This window comes from Manacus candei, unplaced genomic scaffold, assembly GCF_025592945.1.
Source record: "Manacus candei isolate 608988 ecotype Guabito, Panama unplaced genomic scaffold, ASM2559294v1 h1tg000051l, whole genome shotgun sequence".
Lineage (NCBI taxonomy): Eukaryota > Metazoa > Chordata > Aves > Passeriformes > Pipridae > Manacus > Manacus candei.
In genome coordinates this window covers 3,748,885-3,772,440 of record NW_026138099.1, presented here as the reverse complement: position 1 = coordinate 3,772,440, position 23,556 = coordinate 3,748,885, and the positions used below count along the sequence as shown (strand labels likewise).

General features: G+C 40.8%; 1 protein-coding gene across 6 annotated transcripts in view; it reads right to left on the bottom strand.

The window, feature by feature from the left end:
- Positions 1–23,556, bottom strand: part of PIP5K1B (phosphatidylinositol-4-phosphate 5-kinase type 1 beta) — a 113,208-nt gene that overhangs the window by 26,848 nt on the left and 62,804 nt on the right. For all 6 annotated transcript variants that reach the window (XM_051801456.1, XM_051801457.1, XM_051801459.1 and 3 more), the window contains 3 exons: positions 22,977–23,094; positions 18,640–18,792; positions 17,182–17,481 (listed from right to left, as the gene is read on the bottom strand). In XM_051801456.1, the coding sequence (XP_051657416.1) occupies positions 17,182–17,481; positions 18,640–18,792; positions 22,977–23,094 (571 nt within the window). The remainder of the gene's footprint in view (positions 1–17,181; positions 17,482–18,639; positions 18,793–22,976; positions 23,095–23,556) is intronic.

Genomic DNA, 23,556 nt, shown 5'->3' with positions numbered 1-23,556 from the left:
CCTGTAAAACACCTGATGCCATCTATGTGAAATCACTAGAAATTGACATTAACTACCAGAAATACACTACTTTTGTAGTTAAAATGAGAGAAATTGAATCTGTGCTCATGTAACCACCCTAAAATGTACCTTGCTAGCAAAATGGCACTATGAGATTTCAGCAATATAGTCTTAATCATGCTGTGTACTAACAAGAAAGTGTTGCATTTGATAACGACAAGTAAACCTTCAGTTCATCAACCTGACACTAAATTGTTCACCTCATTTGTATTTACATAGGTGTTATTTAACTAGCTTCACAGATTCTGTTAACACAACATTGTCACTTAGTTACCAAGTACTGCTGGCAAGGTTGACTTCAGTTGCTCTGACAACTTCCAGATGGCAAGTGTCGCTCACAGATTTAAGCCTTATGCACTATTTTGCTTTCATACTACATAAAAACCCCAGCAAAATGGCATCAGAAAGTATGCCGTTTCAAAACATGAAAAAATAACTCTATGCCTCAGATTTTCTTTTCTTAGAGCCAATCAGATGTTAAAGCGTTCTGTGAATCATCTTAGATACAGCTACACTCCACTATCTCAACCAGTGACTAACAGAGCAAAACAAGTACTTCTGCTATGAAATGTCATTTTTATTTTACATGCAGCCAGCCCAAGCCACACACTATCCGACAGAGAAATGTGCATTCACGTTGTTATCCATTCAAAACAACATGCAAAAAAGTCAGTGGGTTACTTTCATAAAAGGGTCAAGAAAAACTAAAACCAAAAATTTACAAGTTTCTGACATGCAAGTAGTGAAAGGATAACTATGCAAGGAAGAATTTCTTCTCCTACAAGCATTTTGGAAAAAGGACATAGGAATTAACAGAAAGAAGCTGATTTTACAACAAATCAATAATTACTCTTCAACATAAGGAGCTATATCAAATCAACACAAAATAAGAGACTGACTCACAAATGCACATTTGTGCATTTCTTAGAAACAAGTGCACAAATGCCAATGCTTAGCAATGGATCTGGTTTAGAAAAAATCTATTCCAAGAAAATGAATCACCACCTCCCCACCAAATCACTTCCCACTTCAACAGAATTACAGCATCACAAAATTTGCTGAGTTGGAAGGGACCAACAAGGATCATCAATACAACCCCTAGCCCTGCACAAGACCATCCCCCATGTGCCTGAGAGTATTAACCAAATGACTCTTGAACTCTTGCAGGCTTGGTGCTGGGACCTCTTCCATGGGGAGCCTTTCCAGTGTCCAACCACCCTCTCACTGAAGAACCATTTTCCAATATCCAACCTAAACCTCCCCTGACACAACTGCAGGCTGTTACCTCAAGTCCTGTCACTGGTCACCACACAGAAGAGATCAGTGCCTGCCCCTCCTCCTCCCTTCAAAAGGAGGCTGTACACCACAATGAGGTCTCCCCTCAGTCTCCTCTTCTCCAGGCTGAACACACCAAGTGACCTCAGCTGCTCCTCATACGGCTTCCCCTCAAGGCCCTTCACCATCTTCATTGCCCTCCTTTGGACATTCTCTAATACCTTAATATCTTTCCTATATTGTGGTGCCCCAAACCGCACACAATATTCCAGGTGAGGCCACCTCAGTGCAGAGCAGAGCAGGACAATCCCCTCCCTCGACCGGCTGGCGATGCTTTGCCTGATGCCCCCCAGGACACAGCTGGCCCTCCTGGCTGCCAGGGCACTGCTGACTCATATTCAACTTGCCATCAACCAGGACCTCCAGGTCCCTTTTTATGGCACTACTTTCCAGCATCTCATGCTCCAGTCTGTAAAACATCAAGGCTTGCCCCATCCAAGGTGCAGAATCCGGCACTTTCCCTTGTTGAACTTCATCTGGTTGGTGATTGCCCACTCCTCTAATTTGTTGAGGTCTCTCTGCAGGCCTTCCTTGCCTTCGAGGGAGTCAACAGCTCCTCCCAGTTTTCTTTCGTCTGCAAACTGGCTTACTATTCCTTCCAGTCCTGCGTCCAAGTCATTTATGAAGATGCTGAAGATGTTGAACCCCACTAGTGACAGGTCACCAGTCTGATGTCACCCCATTCACTGTTACCCTCTGTGCTCGACCCATGAGCCAATTGCTCACTCACCACATGATGTGTTCATCCAGCTGCGTGCTGGACATTTTGTCCAGCAAGATCCTGTCAGAGACAGTATTGAAAGCTTTACTGAAATCCAGAAAGATTCCATCAACTGGCTTCCCTTGATCAGCTAGGTGAGTTACCTTGTCATAAAAGGAAATCAGGTTGGATAGGCACCATATTCCTGTCACGAGGCCGTATACTGACTGTGACCAATGGCTGTGTTGTCTTTGAAGTGTTTTTCAATACTTCCCAGAATAATCTTCTCCCTAACTTTACCAGGCACTGAAGTGAGCCTGAAAGGCCCCTAGCTTCTCTGGTCCTCCTTCTTGCCCTTCTTGGGAATCGTTCACCAGCTTCTAGTCAGCTGGGACATGTTCAGATTCCCAAGACTGCTCAAAAATCATTGGGAGAGATTTTGCGATTACATCAGCCATCCTTTTGAGGATTGTAGGATGAATTCTCAAAATATATTATCTAACACTCCAAAAACTAACCATGCCTTTTCTGATTTTAAAAGTAAAAGTAAAGAGAAAATTGTAATGTCAATTGGTACTACAGAAGTGATAATATATAAAGATACAAGAGATCTGTAGCATTATGCCATGTCCATTTTCCTCAAGCTAGCATTTCTGACAGAGGCCCTTCATCTAAGATTAATACCTTGTCCACCACCCTGCCACACAATGCCATGTTTTATTTCTGTCATATGCTGCAGTTTAATACTCCGTTAAGTTGTGTCAATGCTACTGCTTGTGAGGACATGCTACAGAGTGGGTCACTGAAATTATTTGGGTTAAGTAATAATCTGTGTGGATCCTTCGAGACAGAAAAAAGAGAAGAAAAACAACACACACACAATACAAACACTACCAATGGATTTGGAAGATTCAGTAAATAAATTTGATCATACAATATCTGTCACAGTTGCTTCAGCACAAAACAGATATGTATTCATGCCAAAAAGCTTTTGCAGCAACTGGCTAAAACAGCAGTTATGTAAATAATACTCAGACCTCAAACTTAGGAGATATGACCCTTTTTGTCTTCAACTTTGAATTTCCTTATCTTTCCAGGTTTCTTTGTTAGTCACTTTTAAAATGTGATTTCCTAAGAAAAGTCCATAATATTGATAAAAATTTGATAATATAATAAAATTAAAATGCAGACTCTCAAAAGTCATTCAATTCTCAATAACAAATACATCTTGAAATTATTTTTTTGTTCTTAAAAACTGAATGACCACAGTTTGCTTAATTTTCATTGCTTCTGTAACAGATACTTAGCATTCCATGCTAATGGCCCATTGAATGCTGGAGTGAGGGGGGGAAGGTTTTGGAGATTTGAGGGAGCTGGGTGCCTGGACAGAGGACAGGTCAGACCACGTGGAGTTCTCTCACCGGGATGGAGACAGGGACTGTGTCCAGGCATTTCTGGAGGAAAAGCCTGGGAGCCAGTCTTTCTGGTTCTTTTGTCCTGGTGAGGCCTGACCACCGGCCTTGCACCGCCACTGCCTCGTGACTCCAGCCGGGACCTACTGGGTTTTTTTTTCATCGGAGAGGTCTGTGCTTGCTGGGAGAGAAGGGGAGAGCCTTGGAACACTGTCGTCTGGGAACAGTGAGTCCCACAGGCGTAAACTGCTTTTCCTTCTGCCCTTCTCCCATTGGGGGAAGGGTCTTCTTTTTCCTTTCAGCTTCTCCCGCGATCCGAGACCCCCCCAGAGCCCCTTCCCTCATGGTGACCGCAGAGCCCGACAGCGCCCCCTGCAGGCCAACACCGAGCACTGCAGGCTCTGCTCCTCCCGTGACCCAACAGCGCCCCCTGCAGGCCACGGTGAGGATGCGCTGAAGGACAGAGAAGTGTTCATTCAGACCTTTTGTTTTGGTTTGGTTTGGTTTTTCTAGGATTACTGTCTAGTTTTTTTGTGTTCTGTTACTGTTTTTGCCAACATACATATATCTTTTAATAAAGGGTTGTTATTTCTTCTGTTTTTTCCACACTTCCTCGATTAAAGCCCCTTAATTTTGAATTTACAATTGCTGAGAGAGAGAAGTTTTGGTCTATCTCATAACTCATCCTCTTTAGTAAACATTCCAGTCTTATCAGACTGTGATACATGCATACTTTGCCTACTCATAGGTCATTAGTACTTCAGCTGATAGCTCAAAAAATACCCTTCCTATAGATACAAAAATCTAATTAACCACTGCAAAATAAAATTCCCCAGTTTTACAGTGAGTTGTCTTGTCTGTTTGCGTAAAACATTTCTTAACGTAGTTTTAAATGTGACAGGATCCCTAAGGTCACAAAGTTAACTAAGAAGAACTAGTTTTGAATCTACAGGACAGCTCTCAAATATGATTCATTAAGAAAACAAGTTATTTTTAAGTAACAAATGAAAATCACTAGTGCTTTTATATACTCTGGCCCACTTTCTCGCCATGTTTTTAAATAGGTGGGGAATAAATTTTAACTTCAGTTTTTAGAATATAATAACTTTGCCATTTTGCTGGGGAGTTTTATCCCACATTTCAGGATAAATAAATATATTCTGCTTAATTTGCATAATTTATTTTCTTCTACGATATTTATATTGCTGTAAAAGTGTTATGAAGAGGACAGAAAAGTACTAGGGCCTGACAAAGAGAGGCTATCTGAGTGCATACAGGTAAACATCTTACAAAGTAGACATTAACAGCAAAGTAAAGAGCATGAGGAAGAATAGTTGGAATCTTTTTTTTCCATCTGCCCAGTTATTAGAGCTGAGTTTACATGCACCCGTACTTTTAGCCATTTTCAATTATTTTTTCTCTTGAATTCAGCAACAGATGAAATTGGAAAAGCAAAACAAGGGTTAGTATTAATAGAATATCCCAAATTCCTGCATATGACTAGCTGACATTCAAGAACATGCCATATCTCTGTATGCTTCACACGCTCACATCTTACAAATGCAGAATCACTTGGAATACATATCTCTTGTATAAAGTTATATCAATATGCTTTCTCAGGTAACTAGATGAGAAACAGTTTGTAGAATAATATCTCTGAATAACCATGATATCATGTCTTTTAAAAGGGACTTCCTTTGTTTTTTCTTCTAATAAGCAATTACCAATTCTTCTGTATGTTAAGGGATTACAGGGAAGATATAAAGAGTGCTTTCAAAATCAAATGACTAGACCATATTCTTACGAGATGTGCTAGTATAGCTTTCCTACAGTATTTTTTGACATGTACTTCTATAAAACTCCATCTCCATTTTTAACATGGAATGAGCAAAAGACAAACTCTGTTACTTGTGTGTTTGGACTGCAAATTCCAGCAGAATAGATGTCTTCCACATGCTTTCTACCTACAGAGGTAATTTGTATTTATTAAACTGCGTAAGAGCACTAGTAAAAACCAAATAAATAATAATGGATGCCTGATTCTGTATCAGCTATGAAATATCGAATGCTACCGTCAATTCACTTCTAGCCTTTCTCATACAGATTCATGCTGATGTTATTTGTATCTAATGCACCACTTAAGTGCCACAGCTTATCCTTTGTCCCACAGAATTATTCCTCTGAACCAGAACAATTTCTGCAGAGTTAGGTGTTTATAACAAAACACAACAGCAGCTAGGTTTGATGTGGAGTTTTATTTTCTGCTCCTTTGAAAGAAATCCTCAAATGCACTTCAAACCATTTTCAATGTCTTTGGTGACTTTATTTTTATTTAGTACTTGCTTACGTGCCATAACACTCAATTCTTGGTCTCTTTCATGAGCAGAATTTTGTTTGAAAATTGGAGAATCTGCTGAATTCTTTAATAAATCACAATTTTATACAATGTTCTTTGGGAACACTGTAATGTTACATGCCTTGGTTTAGTTAAGGTGCAAAAACCTGCAAGATGGTCTACGAGCAGAGCTTTCAGACCCTGTCACCTTGGGAGTGAACATAACAAGCCAGGGAGGCAGGAGCTGGACAATGCTATCAAAGAGCGCCTGTCCCAAAACAGGTAATCTGGAGTGGCCACTGGAGGCACTTGCACATGACAGATCATTACAACCTACTCAACTCCATTCTCTAATTGGGCAGGTCTTGCATCTCTCCACCAGTGCTGAAGGGACTGATACTCCAGCAGTGGTCCACCACTGCAGTACTCCATTCCCCTGGGGAGGAGCTCCGTATCAGCTATCAAGATATTTTGTGTCAGCTGAGCAGATGCATCAGGAGACCAGTTTAACTAAGCAAGATAAAAATGGAGAAACATTGCTTCAGCAGGTAGGGATGACAGCTATTGCCAAGGAAGTCAAAGCTCAGATAGAGTTGAGACTGACAAGAGATGTCAAAGAAGGGCTTCTACTGCTAGTGGGAAGAGGCTGACCAAGGAAAATGAGGGCCCATTGCTGGATGGGGTAGGTGATTCAATGACAGCAGACATATATCATAGCAGGTCCCTACCACCATCTTTGTCATCACTTGTGAATTCTGTCAGGCCTCCAAAATTAGTGATGGAACTTAAGGAGGAGAGGGGCTATCAGCCAGGGATTTTCATATTAAAGAAGCAGGAAAAAACCTCCATTGCTTCCTGATTCTGATTGCAAATATAAACAATGAAAATATAATCCAAATTTAAGCAATACAGAAGTGAATTTCTTAGACCTGAAATACTGGGAAGATCAAAAATTTTCTTCCTTAAATAAATTCTTTATTCCAGTGCCTACACTAACTTTCTCACTTTGAAGTAACAGTATGTACTGGGTCTGGCTGAGATGGAATTCATTTTCCCTCAGCAGACCTCACAGTGCTCTGTTTGCACTGGTAGCCAGAAAGGTGTTGACAACACACCAGTGTTTTGGCTACTGCTCTGAAGGTGCATCAGGTAGATGCTCACATACCCAAAAGTCACACCACTGAAAAACATCAGAACAATAAACAGGTGGATAAGGTTGTCAAGACTGGAATAGCCCAGGTAGGCTTGGATTAGGAGCAGAAGGACGGGCTATTTATAGCCTGATGGGCCCATGAAACATCAGGACATCTAGGAAAAGATGCAATATACAGATGGACTTATATCAAGGGTTGGACCTGACCATGGAGGCGATCACACAGCTTATTCATGAATGTGGAATATGTGTGGCAATCAAGCAAGCCATGTGAGTAAAATCTTCCTGGAATAGAGTGCAGTGGCTGAGTTTCCAGTATGGGGAGGCCTTGCAAATTGACTACATTGGACCACTACCACAAACAAGTCAAGGCAAGACCTACATACTCACCATGGTGGAGGCAACAACTGGCTGGCTGGAAACATATCCTCTAAACCAGGCCACTGCTCAAAACACTATCTTAGGCCTTGAAAGGCACATTTTGTGGTGACATGAGAGAAATGAATCAGATAATGGGACTCACTTTTGGAATAATCTCATAAGTTCTTGGGCAAAGAAACATGGCATTGAGTGGATCTATCATATCCCTTATCACCCACAAGCCTCTGGGAAGACTGAGAGGTATAATGGACTGTTGAAGACTATGTTAGGAGTGTTAGGCAATGGGGCACAGAAGCATTGGGATGCAAATTTAGCTGATCTCCCAACTGCCCTGGTTGTGCCCAAACCAAACCCCTACACACTGTGGGAGGAAATAAGGTCCCTGTACTATAAATGGGGAAGTGGCTGGGGAGGTTGGTATGGGTTTCTTCTCCCATGGGAAAAGGCAAACCCATCTGTGGGATTGTCTCTGCTCAGGGACCAGGGTGTACTTGGTGGATAATGCAGAGGGATTGGGTGACTGGGTGTGTGCCTCAAGGAGACTTAACCTTGGGGGGAAAATAATCTGTGAAGTAATTTGTATGTTGCAGGACATAAAGTAACAGGAATGATATAAACTGACTCAGAGTGAATTTTCTGAGGAGCAAGGAGTAGGTAACAATGACCCAAACCAGGCTGGAGTTGGTGCTCACTAATCGATTGTGCTGCGTTTCCTGTCCTGAACACCCATCCGGAGGAATGGAGCTCAAATCATGGATCTGGAGAGGTGGAGGAAGCCCACAAAATGTGAAAATAATATCCATATGTAATAGGATGGGGGATAGTAGTTAATGAAAATGTACAAATCTGTATTTTGGGTATAAAGATGGTTTAAGGATACAGTTTAAGTTGTAGTTGGTAAGAAGGGATTTCTGTACTGAGAAATAAACACAATGGAAAAGTTAGAAGATATATAACTTATGTGAGGACTGAGTATGATGCAAATGATACGGTGTGAGATTCTGGATCTGAATCTCACTGAATTATTGATATGGATCAGAACCAACTCACTGTGAGTGTGCGTGTGCATGTGGGGAAGGGCTGGGCCTGGACTTGCCAGTCCATGGCAAGGCCTGCACATCAGACCTGTGCTGAGGGCATAGGGCAGAGTCAGAAGGCAAGTCCTGCAGCCCACGCAGAGCACACGGTAGAGCTGCAGGCCCTGCAGCCAGACTGTCAGTCAAGGCAGAGCTGCCTGGTAGCCCAACCACACCACACCCTTGCAGCTTGTGACTGGCTACAGCACAACTCACTCTGGCCTGGAAGGCACTGACTGCATATTCTGCCTGGGAGGAAAACTGAACTCTATAAATACATGAGACTCCATGCAGTCTCCTTCTTCTTCTCCTCTCTCTCTCTTCTCCCTCTCCAGCCAGCACCATGCGAATCATTGAATCCTGTTGGTAACCATTTTTTCCTTTCCTTTCTCTCCTTCTCTCTTTCTTTACCTTTTAATCAGGTTTCTTTTACTCTTTTCCTTCTCTTGTGGGTAACTTAAAACCAATGAACTGTGTTTTACTAAAGCTATTATATGGATTGTTTTAGTGGGTGTTTCCTGTGGAATGGGTCTTTGTGCTGAATGTTTTAGTGAAATGCTTTTTTCTTGGTTGTATTTTAACGCCTTTAAAAACCTTTTGCCAAAATATCTTATTTTTCTCAGTAAATTAAAAATAATTTCTCTTAGAGAAGAGTGTGTGACTTTTTCTGTGGATGCTAATTAGAAGTTATAATGAACCAAAAGGCTTTTGAAAAGTCTTAAATAAAAAATGTAACCACTCTGGGCAGTTTATAGTTTAATCTGGAATGCAACATATGGGATAAAGGGTGGAGACTGTATTGAGACTGGCTGAAATGGAGTTAATTTTTCCACAGGAGCCCTCACAGTGCTGTGCTTTGCACTGGTACCTAGAAAGCTGTTGATAACACACCAGCGTTTTGGCTCCTGCTGAGCAGCACTGGCACAGCATCAGTGCTATCTCTCCAGCATTCCCCCCCATCAAGGACTGGGGGTGGGCAAGATCCTGGGATGGGACACAACAAGACCAGCTGACCCAATTTAACCAAAGAAATATTCCATACCATATGACATTGGCTCAGATATAAAAGCTAAGGAAAGAAGGAGGAAGGGGAGGCATTTATTATTTACAGTGTTTGCCCTCCAGAGCAACTGCTACATGTGTTGAAGCCCTGCTTCCCAGAAACTGGCTGAACATTGCTTGGTGATGGGAAGTAGAGAATAAACCTATTTTTTTTTCTCTTTGCTTGTGTGGACACAAACTTTCACTTTAGCTTTATCATACTGCCTTATCTCAACTTCAGAGTTGTTTTCCATCTTATTTTTTCTCTCCCCTGTCCAGCTGGGAAAGGGAGTGATAGAGCGGCTTGGTAGGCACCTGATGTCCAGGCAAGGTCAACCCACCACAGAGTAAAAACAGATGACAAGTTTTTAAGCCTTGAAAAGCTAATCAGTTATCACTCACACTGAGCAGCCATCCAAATGCCATGTGGGCAGTAAAAACCAGTGGCAAGACAGTCCCTTTCACAAAATGGATGGAATATCTCTACTCTGTCTAAAGGCGGAAGTACAAGGTAGGTAGTCAGATCCAACTTCATTTGTTGAGCAAATTCAGCTATATGAAAAATAGCAGTGTCTGCTCCTTTTGTTTTATAACACAGAGTAAAACTTATTTGAATAGAAAAAAAGCTAATTTTTTTACATACTTATAACTTCCAGTATGTGTATGTATATCTACAGATACACACAGACATATACTTCAATGTATGTATGTGTATTTATGTATAGATACTGGTTACTATAATTTCCTTTTTTTCTTTTAATAATTTTAAAATTTAACTGGGCCTTGACGAACTCTAGACTAACTTCAGAGCTGTTAATCTAAGATTACACACTGAAAAAAATTATATTAGTTCAGCACTGAAATAACATGTAGGAAGAATTTACCCAGACTTTCAAAGAACTAGTAAGAGTCCCTTTTATGTAACAAATAAATGACTGATTTTTGATTTTATTTTTCAGCCCAGTTCTCTCTTTTAGATTCCATTTATTATTTTCTATATAATAGATTCCCCCAGGCTTTGACTGGGTAAGAAACCTTGGACAAGTGGGGGATGCACAAAAGGGCATCCATATCCTCAGATGTGACATACTGATGCATTCTGCATTATCACACATGGCAGGAGCTCAGGAAATACTCACTACAAAAAGCTACAGAAAGAACAATGTGTGGTGTTAGATAAATGTCTCACACTGAATATGTAGCTGAACATTAGGTCACCCAGCTTTACAAACCAATCACCAGGCATTGCAGACTTTTGTGATAATTAAACAAAATATTCTAGTCATATGCAAAAACAATGCTTTCCATCTTGTTACACAGGTGTCAGAGACTGAAGTGTTTGATGATTTATGCATTCTAGGAGACTTTTGCAGGCTTTTGACTGTTGCACTGTACCTCTGATGGCCCATAGAAGCCCATCCCCCCGCCAGTGGGGAAAAGGGCGGGAACCAGGGCAGACACAGCAGCTCTTGCGCAGGGCTCAGGGAGAGGTTGGAGGCAGGAGGCATGGCCCGTGACACTGACCACGGATATGATAATTCATAACTTCTTGGAGTGGGGGGGCTTCCCTCCTTCACCCCCAGCAGATCAAGGCCACCACTTCAACCGACAGACATGGAAGCTGCAACTATCAAGTATCATCGCTGGACCCCGTGGGTGGTGACTATGGACATCTGTCCACTCTCAGCTTTTCTTTCCCTTACTCTCCCTTGCTCTTATCCTGCCTTTCTCTCCCCTGTGCATTTTTCTCCTCCCCAGAAAGGTTGTGACAGCACCCAAAAATGTTAACTTACCTGTTGATTCAAAATTGTTAAAATAAATCTTATCAATATATGTTCTCATACACCGATTATTTAGTGTCGTTTCCCTTTAATCCACCCCAAAGGAATTTTTGATAAAACCTGGGTTACCCCCTCCCCCCCCTTTTCCTGGGGCGGGTCGTAACATTTTTGGCGTAGTCGGCAGGATACTTTGGATGTGGTGGAGTAATCGGTGTATTCTAAAACTGATACCGAGGGTGAGTCAAATGGTGACTATCCCTTCGTTGTAAAATTATAGTGAGAATTTTTCTCCTCTCGGTGTGACCCGGGCACATTAGACCTGTTGAAAGGTTTCCTGGTGTGGCCTGGACCTGTTGAAAGGTTCTCTGGTACCTGGACCTGTTGAAAGGTTTTCCAGGAGAGAGTCAAACCAGCCCTCAGAGGGTTAAGGGGGAGAAAGACATTAACCTAAGCTGGGTTAATGATTGAAGCAAAGGGGATGACACCCCAGGTTGAGTTATATGGGGATTATTCCCTCCTGATAGTTACCCTTGGTTTAGAACTGTTTTTTGTGGGTGCTGTCTTAGGCTTGTTCCTTAGAGCAGTGCAAAAGCAAAAATCAGCTATTCAAAAATCTGTAAGTGAAGTGATAGAATCTTTCCAAGAGTCAATGAGATCTTTGCAGGACCAACTAGAAAAAGAAGCTATTCAAAAATCTACCGGTGAGGTGATAAGATCTCTTCAGGAGTCAATGAAGGCATTACAGGAGCAATTAGGAAAAGAACGCCTGCAGTTAGCTGCGGAGCGTCAGGCACTGGAGAAAGAGAGAGAGATTAACTCATTGCTTCGGTCAGCTCTGCAAGATGAGGAGGAACAAAATGAAAGGCTTAAAAAGATACTGGAAATGAAAAATTGTGAATTGCGAGACATTCATTCAAAATACCCTAAACCGGTAGATGTTAACAAATCCCTGTACCCCTCTGGGGAATTAGAGGAGTTGAAGCAAAGTTACCCGGAGGACGGGGTAATACATATGCGTCCCCTCATTAAAACTGAAACCACTGGCCAGGGGGCAAATAGGCAAACTACCACACGAACTACCCCGTACACGGGGGAAGCACTGGCCAGAATTCAGGAGAAATACAGCCGTAAGGCCAGTGAATCAGAGACTGAATATGTGTGGAGGGTGTCCCTTACTGGGGGAGACCGAATTTTATTAAGTGAAGATGAGGCCAGAGGATTTTGGGGCCCAGGGGTCTTCCTGACCACAAATGATAACCGAGCCCCGTGGTCCCTGACCCAGAGAGCTGCCTACTGGGCAGGTGGGTTAGACCCTATAGAAAGGGGAGATCCTTACACGATTAAAACACCCACAATTGGCCACATTGTAAAAAGTGTACAAAAAACCGCATGTCTTCAGTTAATGCATACAAAATTATTAGACCCACAACGAAATTCCCCAATGGAACTCGAGGCAGATCCACAGAGATTTCCAGTTTTAATTCGAGGCCTGCCTGATGCACTAAAAGTTTATGCTAAACAATTACAGGAGCGCATAAAGGCAACCCCCAGACCTAGAGGAAGGGGTGCTCCATCAGGAATAACCTGGTTGGAAATAGCCCAAGAATTAATAGCTACTGGTCAGCAGCTGGGGCTCTCTGGTACCAATGGCCAGAGAATACACTGCAGGAGGGCAGGGAAAGTCCAAAAACCTGCCTCGCCAGGTATTTGTCAACAAAATGTGTCATCTAGCGGGAGAAAGAGATACAGTCTGTGGAGAGAAGGTGTTGCAAAAGGAATTCCTCGAGAAGTGATGGATAAATTACCCACTGCTAATTTAGAATACTTGATAAAGCAGTGGGATAAGATCAAAGAGCACAAGGCACCCCCTAAGGGCAGCCCCTCTAAAGAGTCCAACACTGTGATCCCCTCAGCCTCTCCAGAAACCGGACTAACCAGTTTGACCAGTTCTGAGTCAAGGAACTGGACTTACTGCCCTCAAATAAATAAGCCAAATAATAGCCAGTGGGTTTATGAGAGAAAGCTTACAGAAAACAACCAGGGAGATTTGGTAATCACTTTTCCTCTTGGCCCTTTTAAATCTTTGGTTACATTCGTGGTAGACACGGGTGCACAGGTCTCAGCACTCCAAACTGAAGCTGCTATTCAGTGTGGCATTAAACCAGACAAAAAAAAGTTATGGGTAACTGATGCTTTTGGCAAATCCCGACCCCAGTACACTGCTCGAGTGAAATGCTGGTTACCTGGAGATGAGACAGCCACAGAAACTATCATGATTGTGGGACCATTACCAGCTAACATCCTGGGGTTAGATCTGCTAAAGGGGAGGGCCTGGACAGACGCCAGAGGGAGAGAATGGGTGTTTGGTCTCCCATCCCCCTCTGTCCGTCTGTTGCAAACTGCTCCAAGTCTACCTCCTTCTAAAATAGCAAATGTAAAACCCTACCCACTTCCTTTAGGGGCACGTGAAAACATTACCCCAGAAACTAAAGAATTGCAGGATCAAGGAGTAGTTGTCCCTATACACTCACCATGGACAGTATGGTCTGTCCATAAACCTAATGGGCAGTGGCAGCTGCCAGTGAGTTACCTCGATGCTGACACTGGCTCACAAACAGCTGCTGTACATAACAAAGCTGAACTGATTGCCCAGATTGCTGATGTCACCACAGAGGACCAGACTCAGACAAGTACTATCACCCACTTAGAAAGTCTGAGACTTCAGATTCCCACAGAAAAAGTAACAGTGTGTTTTGCCCCTGACACCTTGGCCACCCCAGAGCAAATAAAGATGCTGAGAAGTAAAAAAGAACTCCAGCATGCTCTGAGTTTATTTGTTTTTTGGAGAAAACATGTTCCAAACTTCTCTATTATTACTGCCCTAGTAACATTATGCCAGATAAGAAAAGGAGTTGGATAAATAGATAATTCCTTCTTTTTAATAATGGGTCCGTAGTGGACCAGATTTTCTTTTTTTGCAGGAACCTGCCAGCAGATGAAATCAAACTGCATGAAACATAAGAACATGAAGTAACAACAAGACTGAAGAGTTATGCTGTTGTTGTTGTTTTGCCACATTGGTTGGTTGTATGTGTTTTACCTTAAAAAAGTTATGATCTTAATAATTTTGCAATATGTAAAAACCTATCACAAATATTGTGTTTGTGTTCCCCTACTCCCAAAATTGCTTGTATTAACAAGTTGTTAATAATTGTTAACTTGTGTGGTTTTTCCTTTTATATGAGCAACTTACTGGTAAAATTATATAAGATGTACTGTTAGTTTGATTTTTTGTCAAGTTCATTTTGTCTTTTTAAATATCTCTCTCGATTGAGAAACTCAACCAAATATAACCTGGGAGTTAGTACAAGTATTTATGCATATTTAGAGTCACATAAATATGCATTATATACATTAACCTCCTACCTTGAAAGGCAATGAATTTCCTATTTGGTTAAATTTAACAAATGGAACTAAATTTAGGCCTAAAAGAAAACATAAGAAAGCCTTTTACCAGCTCCCAAGTAACTCAGTGTTTTTTGATGTATAATTTCAAATATTTGTGTGTATGTTTGTAACCTCATTAATGTTAAGAAATTTGATTGTAGCCATTGAGATCCTATTACATTCCCTATGACTACTCACGGGGTGGAGAGAGTAACTAATGCAAATTAGCTTACTATGTTATTATAAAATTAGTTTGTTTTTTTTTGAGAGAGGAGAATTGCAGTGCATTGGGGCTATCTCTTCCTTTCCTTTACTCTTCTGTCTTCCTGTCCACTATACGAAAAGCACCGCCCACAAAGAAGATTCACAATGAACGACAAAAGATTATTGAATGCATAAATCACGGGGTGGTGTCAGAGACTGAAGTGTTTGATGATTTATGCATTCTAGGAGACTTTTGCAGGCTTTTGACTGTTGCACTGTACCTCTGATGGCCCATAGAAGCCCATCCCCCCGCCAGTGGGGAAAAGGGCGGGAACCAGGGCAGACACAGCAGCTCTTGCGCAGGGCTCAGGGAGAGGTTGGAGGCAGGAGGCATGGCCCGTGACACTGACCACGGATATGATAATTCATAACTTCTTGGAGTGGGGGGGCTTCCCTCCTTCACCCCCAGCAGATCAAGGCCACCACTTCAACCGACAGACATGGAAGCTGCAACTATCAAGTATCATCGCTGGACCCCGTGGGTGGTGACTATGGACATCTGTCCACTCTCAGCTTTTCTTTCCCTTACTCTCCCTTGCTCTTATCCTGCCTTTCTCTCCCCTGTGCATTTTTCTCCTCCCCAGAAAGGTTGTGACAGCACCCAAAAATGTTAACTTACCTGTTGATTCAAAATTGTTAAAATAAATCTTATCAATATATGTTCTCATACACCGATTATTTAGTGTCGTTTCCCTTTAATCCACCCCAAAGGAATTTTTGATAAAACCTGGGTTACCCCCTCCCCCCCCTTTTCCTGGGGCGGGTCGTAACAACAGGTGGCAGCGAACAACAAACTCTGATATTCGGGATGCCTTTTCTGTGTTGAGTTCAGCCCACCCATTCTGATTTTTTATTATGAAACTCTTAAGATTCCCCTCAGACAAAACCACTTTTTATTCTTCACAACCCTATGAACCCTGGGAAAATCAGAAACCTGGATAACTCCCCCTTTTCCCAATTTATGTTTTCTTACCTTTGCTATAGAGAAGAAACCCATTTTACAACAATTCTTTCTGGCATAACAGGAACTGATTCCATTCACCAAGGCCCTCTCAAGGAGCAATGGTATGTATCCCTCTTCTGCCTTGAAAATGTTATGCGAACATTAAGCACTGGCTTTCAGCTGAGGAAAAAAATACTTTGCTCCAGAAATAAGACTGCTGCCACTAGGCCTGCCTTCTCATTCCTGGCTCTTCTTAACTTACAAAGAGGCCAATTTACTGAAGGGGTACTAAGCTTGCAGCTCTACATACAGACTATCATACATAACAATGGTACCACAGGGCTAATTGTGCCTCAGGAAAAAATAATTAAAATCTCCAAATTAGTGGAAATCATCATCATCATTATCATCATAATATCTACTGGACTTCATTCCTGTGTTAATCTCTATTTCTACAGGTGGATCAGTGCAATTCTGGACATACAGAGAAATAGGAGGACAGCTCTGGAACTTGGGGTTGTGCTAGATGATAAATTCAATGAGTCAACACTGTGCTCTGGTGGCCAAAATGGCCAACTGTATCCTGGGGTGCATTAAGCACAGTGCATCCAACTGGTTTGAAAGAGGTGATTGTCCCACTACACTCGGCACTGGCGCAGACTCACCTCAAGTACTGTGTGCAGTTTTGGGCTCTACAGTGTAAGGAGGATACCTGTCCAAAGGAGGCAACAAAGATGGTAAAAGGACTACAGGGCATGAATTGTGAGGAGCAGATGAAGATATTAGATTTGCTCAGCTTAGAGAAGACTAGGTGGGGGGACTCATTACTGTCTACAACTTCCTTATGAGAGCGGTAGAAAGGGTGGTGCTGATCTCTGGTGCTTGGTGATAGAGTGCAAGAGAACAGCTTAAAGCTGCATTGGGGAAGTTCAGATTGGTATTAGGAAAAAGTTCTGTAGTGAGAGGGTGGTCAAACACTGGAACAAGTTTCCCCGGGAAGTGCTCATGGCCCCTGGCCTGTTGGTGTTCAAGAAGTATAGGGACATTCCGTTCTATGATCTCAGATGCCAAAAGCTCAACTAAAATACAGGCTTCAACAGTGGCCTGACATCCATAGTTTTCCCTCATTGAATAGCATGGAAAACAAATGGAGTAAGCAACATACAGAGCCATGTTCTGTTCTGTGTTTTGCCAAGGTAAATCTAGAGCAGATGTAAACACAGAAAATTAAATAGTCAATAATTTTTACTCACTCGACAGTCCCGCTGTAGTGTTTTCATTAGTGCACTGTGCATTTCAGAGTCAAAATACAACCCTTCATGTATATCTTGCAAGAAATCCAAGTCTTTGAATGTAGGGTTGGACTTCTCCCTCTCTTTTCTTGATGCTCTCCGTTTGTATGTGGAGCCTTTCAAGTCGTATGTGAGATGCATTTTCAAGGCTCGTGGCAAAACATTGTTCATGACAACAATTCTAATATTAATGCCTCCTGACTGAACGCAGTACAGCCCATAAAATTTAGGTAGAAGAGTCCTTGGATTCTGGTTCAGATTCTAAAACAAAAGAGATATTGTTAGATAGGTCTATTTTCAGTAAACTTCCATGCTTAAGAAAGGGTTTTTTTCATAGCAAAGGACATTAACAAACTTCAAGAAAACTGTGTATGACTTTTTATTCAGCACAGTTTCTTAGACTAGTTGATCTGCTTTGTGGGTCTCTATTTCAGAAAGCTAGCATAAACACTGCCATTTTCCCAGGAACTTATATATGCCAAGAGCAGAGCAGTAACTAGATTGATGCCAGGTTTCTCTTTCTCACATACTATCAAAGTGTAGACTAGGCCAAACCTAAAAGCATCCCAAAGACTTAATTTATTTAATCTGATCTGAACAACCTTTGCATTCTACCTGCTGGAAGAAGTTTGGGTCAAATGTAGTTCTCATTATTTGAAAAACAGAAACCTTGTCTCCATGAGGCTTTACACACTGAGGGTTAGTGCAAAATGACCGAGTTGTTTCCGCAGGAGTGTGAGGGTTATTGATCGTGTATATTTTATTTTGTTTTTGTTCCCTTTTCCTTCCCCCTTCCGTTTCCCTTTTCCTTGGAGTTGTGCATGGTATTTCAACTGTATATAATTGTATATAACATAAATACATTTATTTTCATATAAGTTTGGCTAGTTTGGTTTTTTCGTGGTTTTTTTTTTTTTCCTTAGCACTGTGCTGCAGGTATTTTGGTGTTGGGTCTGGGACTTGGCAGGGAGCCAAGTAAAACTTAGACAAATGGAAATCAGAAGTAGTTTGGAACAAAAGTGAAACTGACCGGTCTAGTTTCTTTGTCCACTCTGAGTGAAATGCAGAGGGTAGACAAATACAAAACGGAGAAAAAAATTGAATTAGAAATCTAGAAACCTTTATTTGTTACTAGCTTATTAGAAGTAAAGTTTGGTATCAAATCAGATGATGACATTCATCTTCATCTTGAATGCTAAAAGAACAGCAATTCTTATCTTAAATATATTATTGATTTATATCTATTCTTTCTGTTGGGTGTTTGGGGCACAAAGTTGAAAGGCACATAAAAATATAAAAAATGTTACAAAAAATACAGATAAAACCAGTGAAAGTTTACAAGACAAATGAAACTGAATCTTAAGAAGTGTGACATGAAACAGAAGAAATACAAGTAAAATACAGTCTTCAATTACTTACCATATAATAACCTGGTAAGAGCTTCTGAAGAAACTCAGCCTCTTTGTGTTGAACTGTTTTGATGATGAACTCGTCATCTCTAGTTACAAAAAATAAGGACCCACTGGCACCTGGGTTGGATAATTCAATTAAAGGCTCACTGCAGATTGAGTACTGGAAGAGACAAAAATTGTTTTTCACTGTCAATGCGTGCATTACCCAGACACAAGTCTAAACAAAGAACTGCAGGTTCAAATAGGCACAAGAGAATCAGGAAGCTTATTCTTTGGTCTTCAACTGTAGCAACACTACTACTGTAGAGCAAGCTGGTTCACATAATTTGGCTGACGTTCAAAGGCCAGTTGTAAAAGTCCACTCTGCCCAGGACACACTGCACAACCGTGGAAGAGCAGCTGGCAGCTGAGCATACAGTTCCTCTTCATGTCCCACTGCACCAGGTGAACATTCCCTTGGGGTGAAGCACGTGGTTGAGGTGGAGGGAGTTGATCCCCACACTGCCACTATAGAAAATTCTTGAGTCAGAAACCTTAAGAAGACATTGCACTGCAACTCTTTGCTCTTCACAGTCATTTATGAAGGAGACAGGTACAAGAGATGTTAGACAAACACACCTGGAGTAGAGGTTTCTCACTGTAGACAAATAAGCAAATCCTATTCTGTGAAACTGGGATTGAAACCATTAGGTTAATAATCTTGGTATAGATACTAATGTAGTTTTCTGGTTGAAAACTGCTTGAAACAGAAAAAGCCTCAATACCAGTAAGTAAGAAAAATTGAGGTTTGGAGGAGGATTATTTTGGATATTTAGAAAGGCTTTCTCTTCTACAGGACACATTAAAAATTACAATCACAATAAGGAGGAAAAAAGTATTAATTCAAATTTCATTCAGACTAAATGGAGATGAGACATTAAGCCCAAAATCATAGAAAAATCTGTTTATATTAAACCTAAAAACTTTCATTCACACACCTTGTTTGTTGTTGTTGTTATATATCATCAATTTTACACAGTTGGAGATTTACTGTACGGTCCAATATTTTAAGGGTTCAGTCTTTGCAAGAAACAAAATTACACAGGAAGTGAACTGTGAGTAGTGTAAGCACTAGGGAATTATTCTTAGCAATGCAGTATTTTCTGGTCTTCTCAAAGCAAAAGGAATAACTGTTTCAATAACAAATATCTGGCATATTAGGACATTGCTTGAGATGAGATGAGCAATTCCACAAGAAAAAAAGTTTTGTTTTTTAAAAAAAGCTTTCATTAAATCCATCCTGGAGCTTTGCCATTGACTTCAGTGGCTGGTGACAGCAAAGAAGTAATACAAGAAAATCTAATCAATATGCTCTTTTGTAAGTACTTGAACTAGAGAAGCGTGCTTCCTATGGACTCAAACCACTGCCTTAATGCTGATGCTTTTCCCATGCTTGCAATTTTTAAGAAACTTTTGCATGATATAAAAATGTTTCCTGTTCCTCTTCCTGCTTCTGCAGTCCACTCAGTTCCAATTAATACAAAAGGCCTTTCTTATTAATCCTATAGTTACAATTTTCTACTGGTAGAACAGCCATACCAATCTGTAACACTACAAACCCTTAGAGCAAACCAGCAGTTGTATTGTAACCCTTGCATTTTTCTTGCCAAAATATATAAAGCTTCATGAGTCATTGTCATTGAGGTAAGCATTTAAAACCAATTATCCTAAAACATTAAAGCTCAATAAATAAGCACAAGTTGTTAACCTACGGTCTGTGCAGGTCATTCTACAGTTGTGCTTAGTCCTGTAAAACAGAAATCTACCCATCAAGTGCTGCTATGCAGGGACCAGCTAATTTTGGCTGGACACTTATGAAAGCCAAATCAAAATGGAAAAGTAAGAAAATCCCCAAGACCCTGACAACTGAGTACTTCATGATCAAGACATTTAGATGCAAAATGCCAGTGCTCCACAAAGTTTCCAGTGACAACTTAATTCTACCAGCTGTTCAAATGTATTTACCCTTGTTAACAAGTCTGACTTCTATAGTGCATTACCACTTAACTTCCTTGGAAAGGTGAAATTGTGAATCTTTGGGCTTTTTCACTTCAAATTAATAGTGTAAACTCACATACGCTTGCTGTAATTTCTCTTCATCTTATTTTACTTCCCTTGCCCATTCAGCCACAGTTGGACTATCACTTACCACTTACCACATACCACTTATGTTTTTTGCTGTGCAACTGAGTGTCACAAATTGCTTTTTCACAGCAAGCAGTCTTTCTGTAATATTTAACTTCTGCTACTGCAAAGGCTTCCTTAAATGGAAAAGAAGTTGCAGGTGATAACAGCTTTAATCTAGGAAGCAGAGTCTTTTTAGCAGGTGGCAACACAGCCCGCATACTTCATCTTTTGCTGAGTCCATAAAAAGAGATAGATAAACAACATATTACATAAGGACACTTCTGTCACACGACATCCTTGTCTCTAAAGTGGAGAGGCATGATTTATTTGATGGACAGACCACTCAGTGGGTAAGGAACTGGTTGCACTCAAAGAGTTCTGGTCAATGGCTTGTTGTCCAGTGACAAGTGGCATTCCTCAAGGACTGGTTTTGGGACTGGTGGTGTTTAACATCTTTGTTGGTCACATGGACAAGTGCGCCCTCAGCAAGTTTGCCAACACCACCAAGCTGAGTGGTGTGGCTCACACACTGGAAGGAAGGGATGCCATCCAGAGGAACTGTGACAGCCTTGAGAGTGGGCCTGTGCAAACCTCATGAAGTTCAATGAGGCCAAGTGCAAGGTCCTGCGGTTGGGTTGTGGAAATCCCGATCACAAGCACATGCTGAGAGAAGAATGGATTGAGAGTAATTCTCTTGGCAGTGTACACATGCAGCTCAGAAAGCCAACAGCATCCTGGGCTTCATCAAAAGAACTGTGACAGCAGGTAGAGGGATGTGATTCTTCCCCTCTACTCTGCTGTGGTGAGACCCCACCTGGAGTAGTTTTAGAGCAGACACAAAGAAGAAATTCTTCACTGTGAGTGCGGTGAAGCACTGGAACATGTGGCCTAGAGAAGTTGTGGATGTCCCATCCCTGGAAGTGTTCAAGACCAGGCTGGAGGGGCTTTGATCAGTCTGGTCTAGTGGAAGGTATTCCTGCCCACAGCATGAGGGTTGGAACTTGGTGCTTTTTACGTCCCTCCTAACCCAAGCCATTCTATGATTCTATGATTTATAAAACTCCAACTGTATTTCCTTGCTACTACCATTTATAACTCAAAGGAATTATCTGTTTTTATATAGAACTATGGTCATGAAGACTAGTAATACAAAATCCATACATACTACTAAAGAACTAAAATAGGACATCTATATTCAACCTAAATAAAAGCAAAACCAATTAAGTTCTGCTTTTAGGTTTATTGTCTATAAAAGAAAAAAAAAACAAAAATTTTATAATGCACTTGAACACAACAAAAGTAATATATTTAGTAGTATTTTAAGTAATGTTTCAGCACACTTTATTCAATTTTTCTTTTTTATTCATTCAAGCCCTTTCAAAATAATTTGGTTTTACAGAAGCAGTTATCAATAACAGAACAAAAAGATTTAAAAACTCATTCAAAAAAATGAACAATAAAACTCTGACATGTAAAAGTGCTAATTTGTATTGTGATTCATTTGTTGGGTCGTCCACTATGAGACAAATTAAACATGGGGCAAACATCTAGAAAACAAGCTCTTTGCTTTCACACTACCCTTCCAAAAGCAGAACTACAGGAGAAGTAAAATAGTGGATACTTCTCCAGGCAGTGTACAAAGTGGTTCCACCAAGTAAAGCCTGCTTTTACAATGGCAGCAAATGTATCACCTTTTTTCTCATGTAAACCGCTGAATACTGTGAAAGAATAAGTCTTCAAATTATAAAATAGAGAGAAAAAAGGAGATATTATAAATGCTTAATTTTTAGTCTGCCATCCACATTTCTCAAGGCTAGACAGGAACACATGCAGACATCACTTTTGTAATGAAGTTAATAAGTAGCACAGATAACATAAGAGTAATTTCTTAGAATTGATTTAATAGAAGTCCACAAGTGCTGATTGTAACTTCTCTAGAAAAAGTTACCTGAATGATACGGAAGTTATTCTAGTCAATTGATAAAGTAGGTTTTTAATGTAAATTGTCTCAAAGACAAAGAATTTTTCTACATCACTAAAAATATTCACTAGTTGTAAACCCCTTCACATACAAAATTTACTACTTATTTAGGCACACTTTAAGCACCCTTTTCTGTCACTGTGAAGCTAGTATACTTATAATAACTTGTAACTCAAAGGAAAACTGCAAGCTCTTACCAAATAATCATCAGGCTTGATACCAAAAAGTTCTCTGAAATAGCGGAAGGCAAGAGGTGCATACGTCTTAAATCTGAAGTCAGGGTAATGATGAGCAGGGGTAAGATTGCTCCCTTCACTGAAAACAAAAACAAAAATAAACGGAACCAAATTACTGAGCAATTTTTAGCAGATAGTTTTGCAGTAAAACTGCCTAACTCGACCATTTGCCTTCTGCGAAAGGAGTCATAAATGCAGATAAATCTCCCTATTACCATTAGTGTCTGTAACAGACAGACTACCAGCAAATTCCTTTTCCTCACCTTAAAGGAAATTATTTTTACCATCTGTATGCATTTGCATAAAGATCATGTTTAAACTAAAGCTGCAACTTCTGATAAGTCTCTAGGCAAGCCAGTCTAATAGCAGGAAGGGTCACCCTCACCTCACCTTTAAGCTCTTGCAAAAAGTTTGAAAGTCAATGCAATGAAACAGCTTTACACCAGCCTGGTCACTTGAATTGCCTTGCAAGTGATTCAGACTGATACTAAGGATGAAGACTAAGAACCAACACAGAGGGTAGAACTGTGCAGAGAGAGCA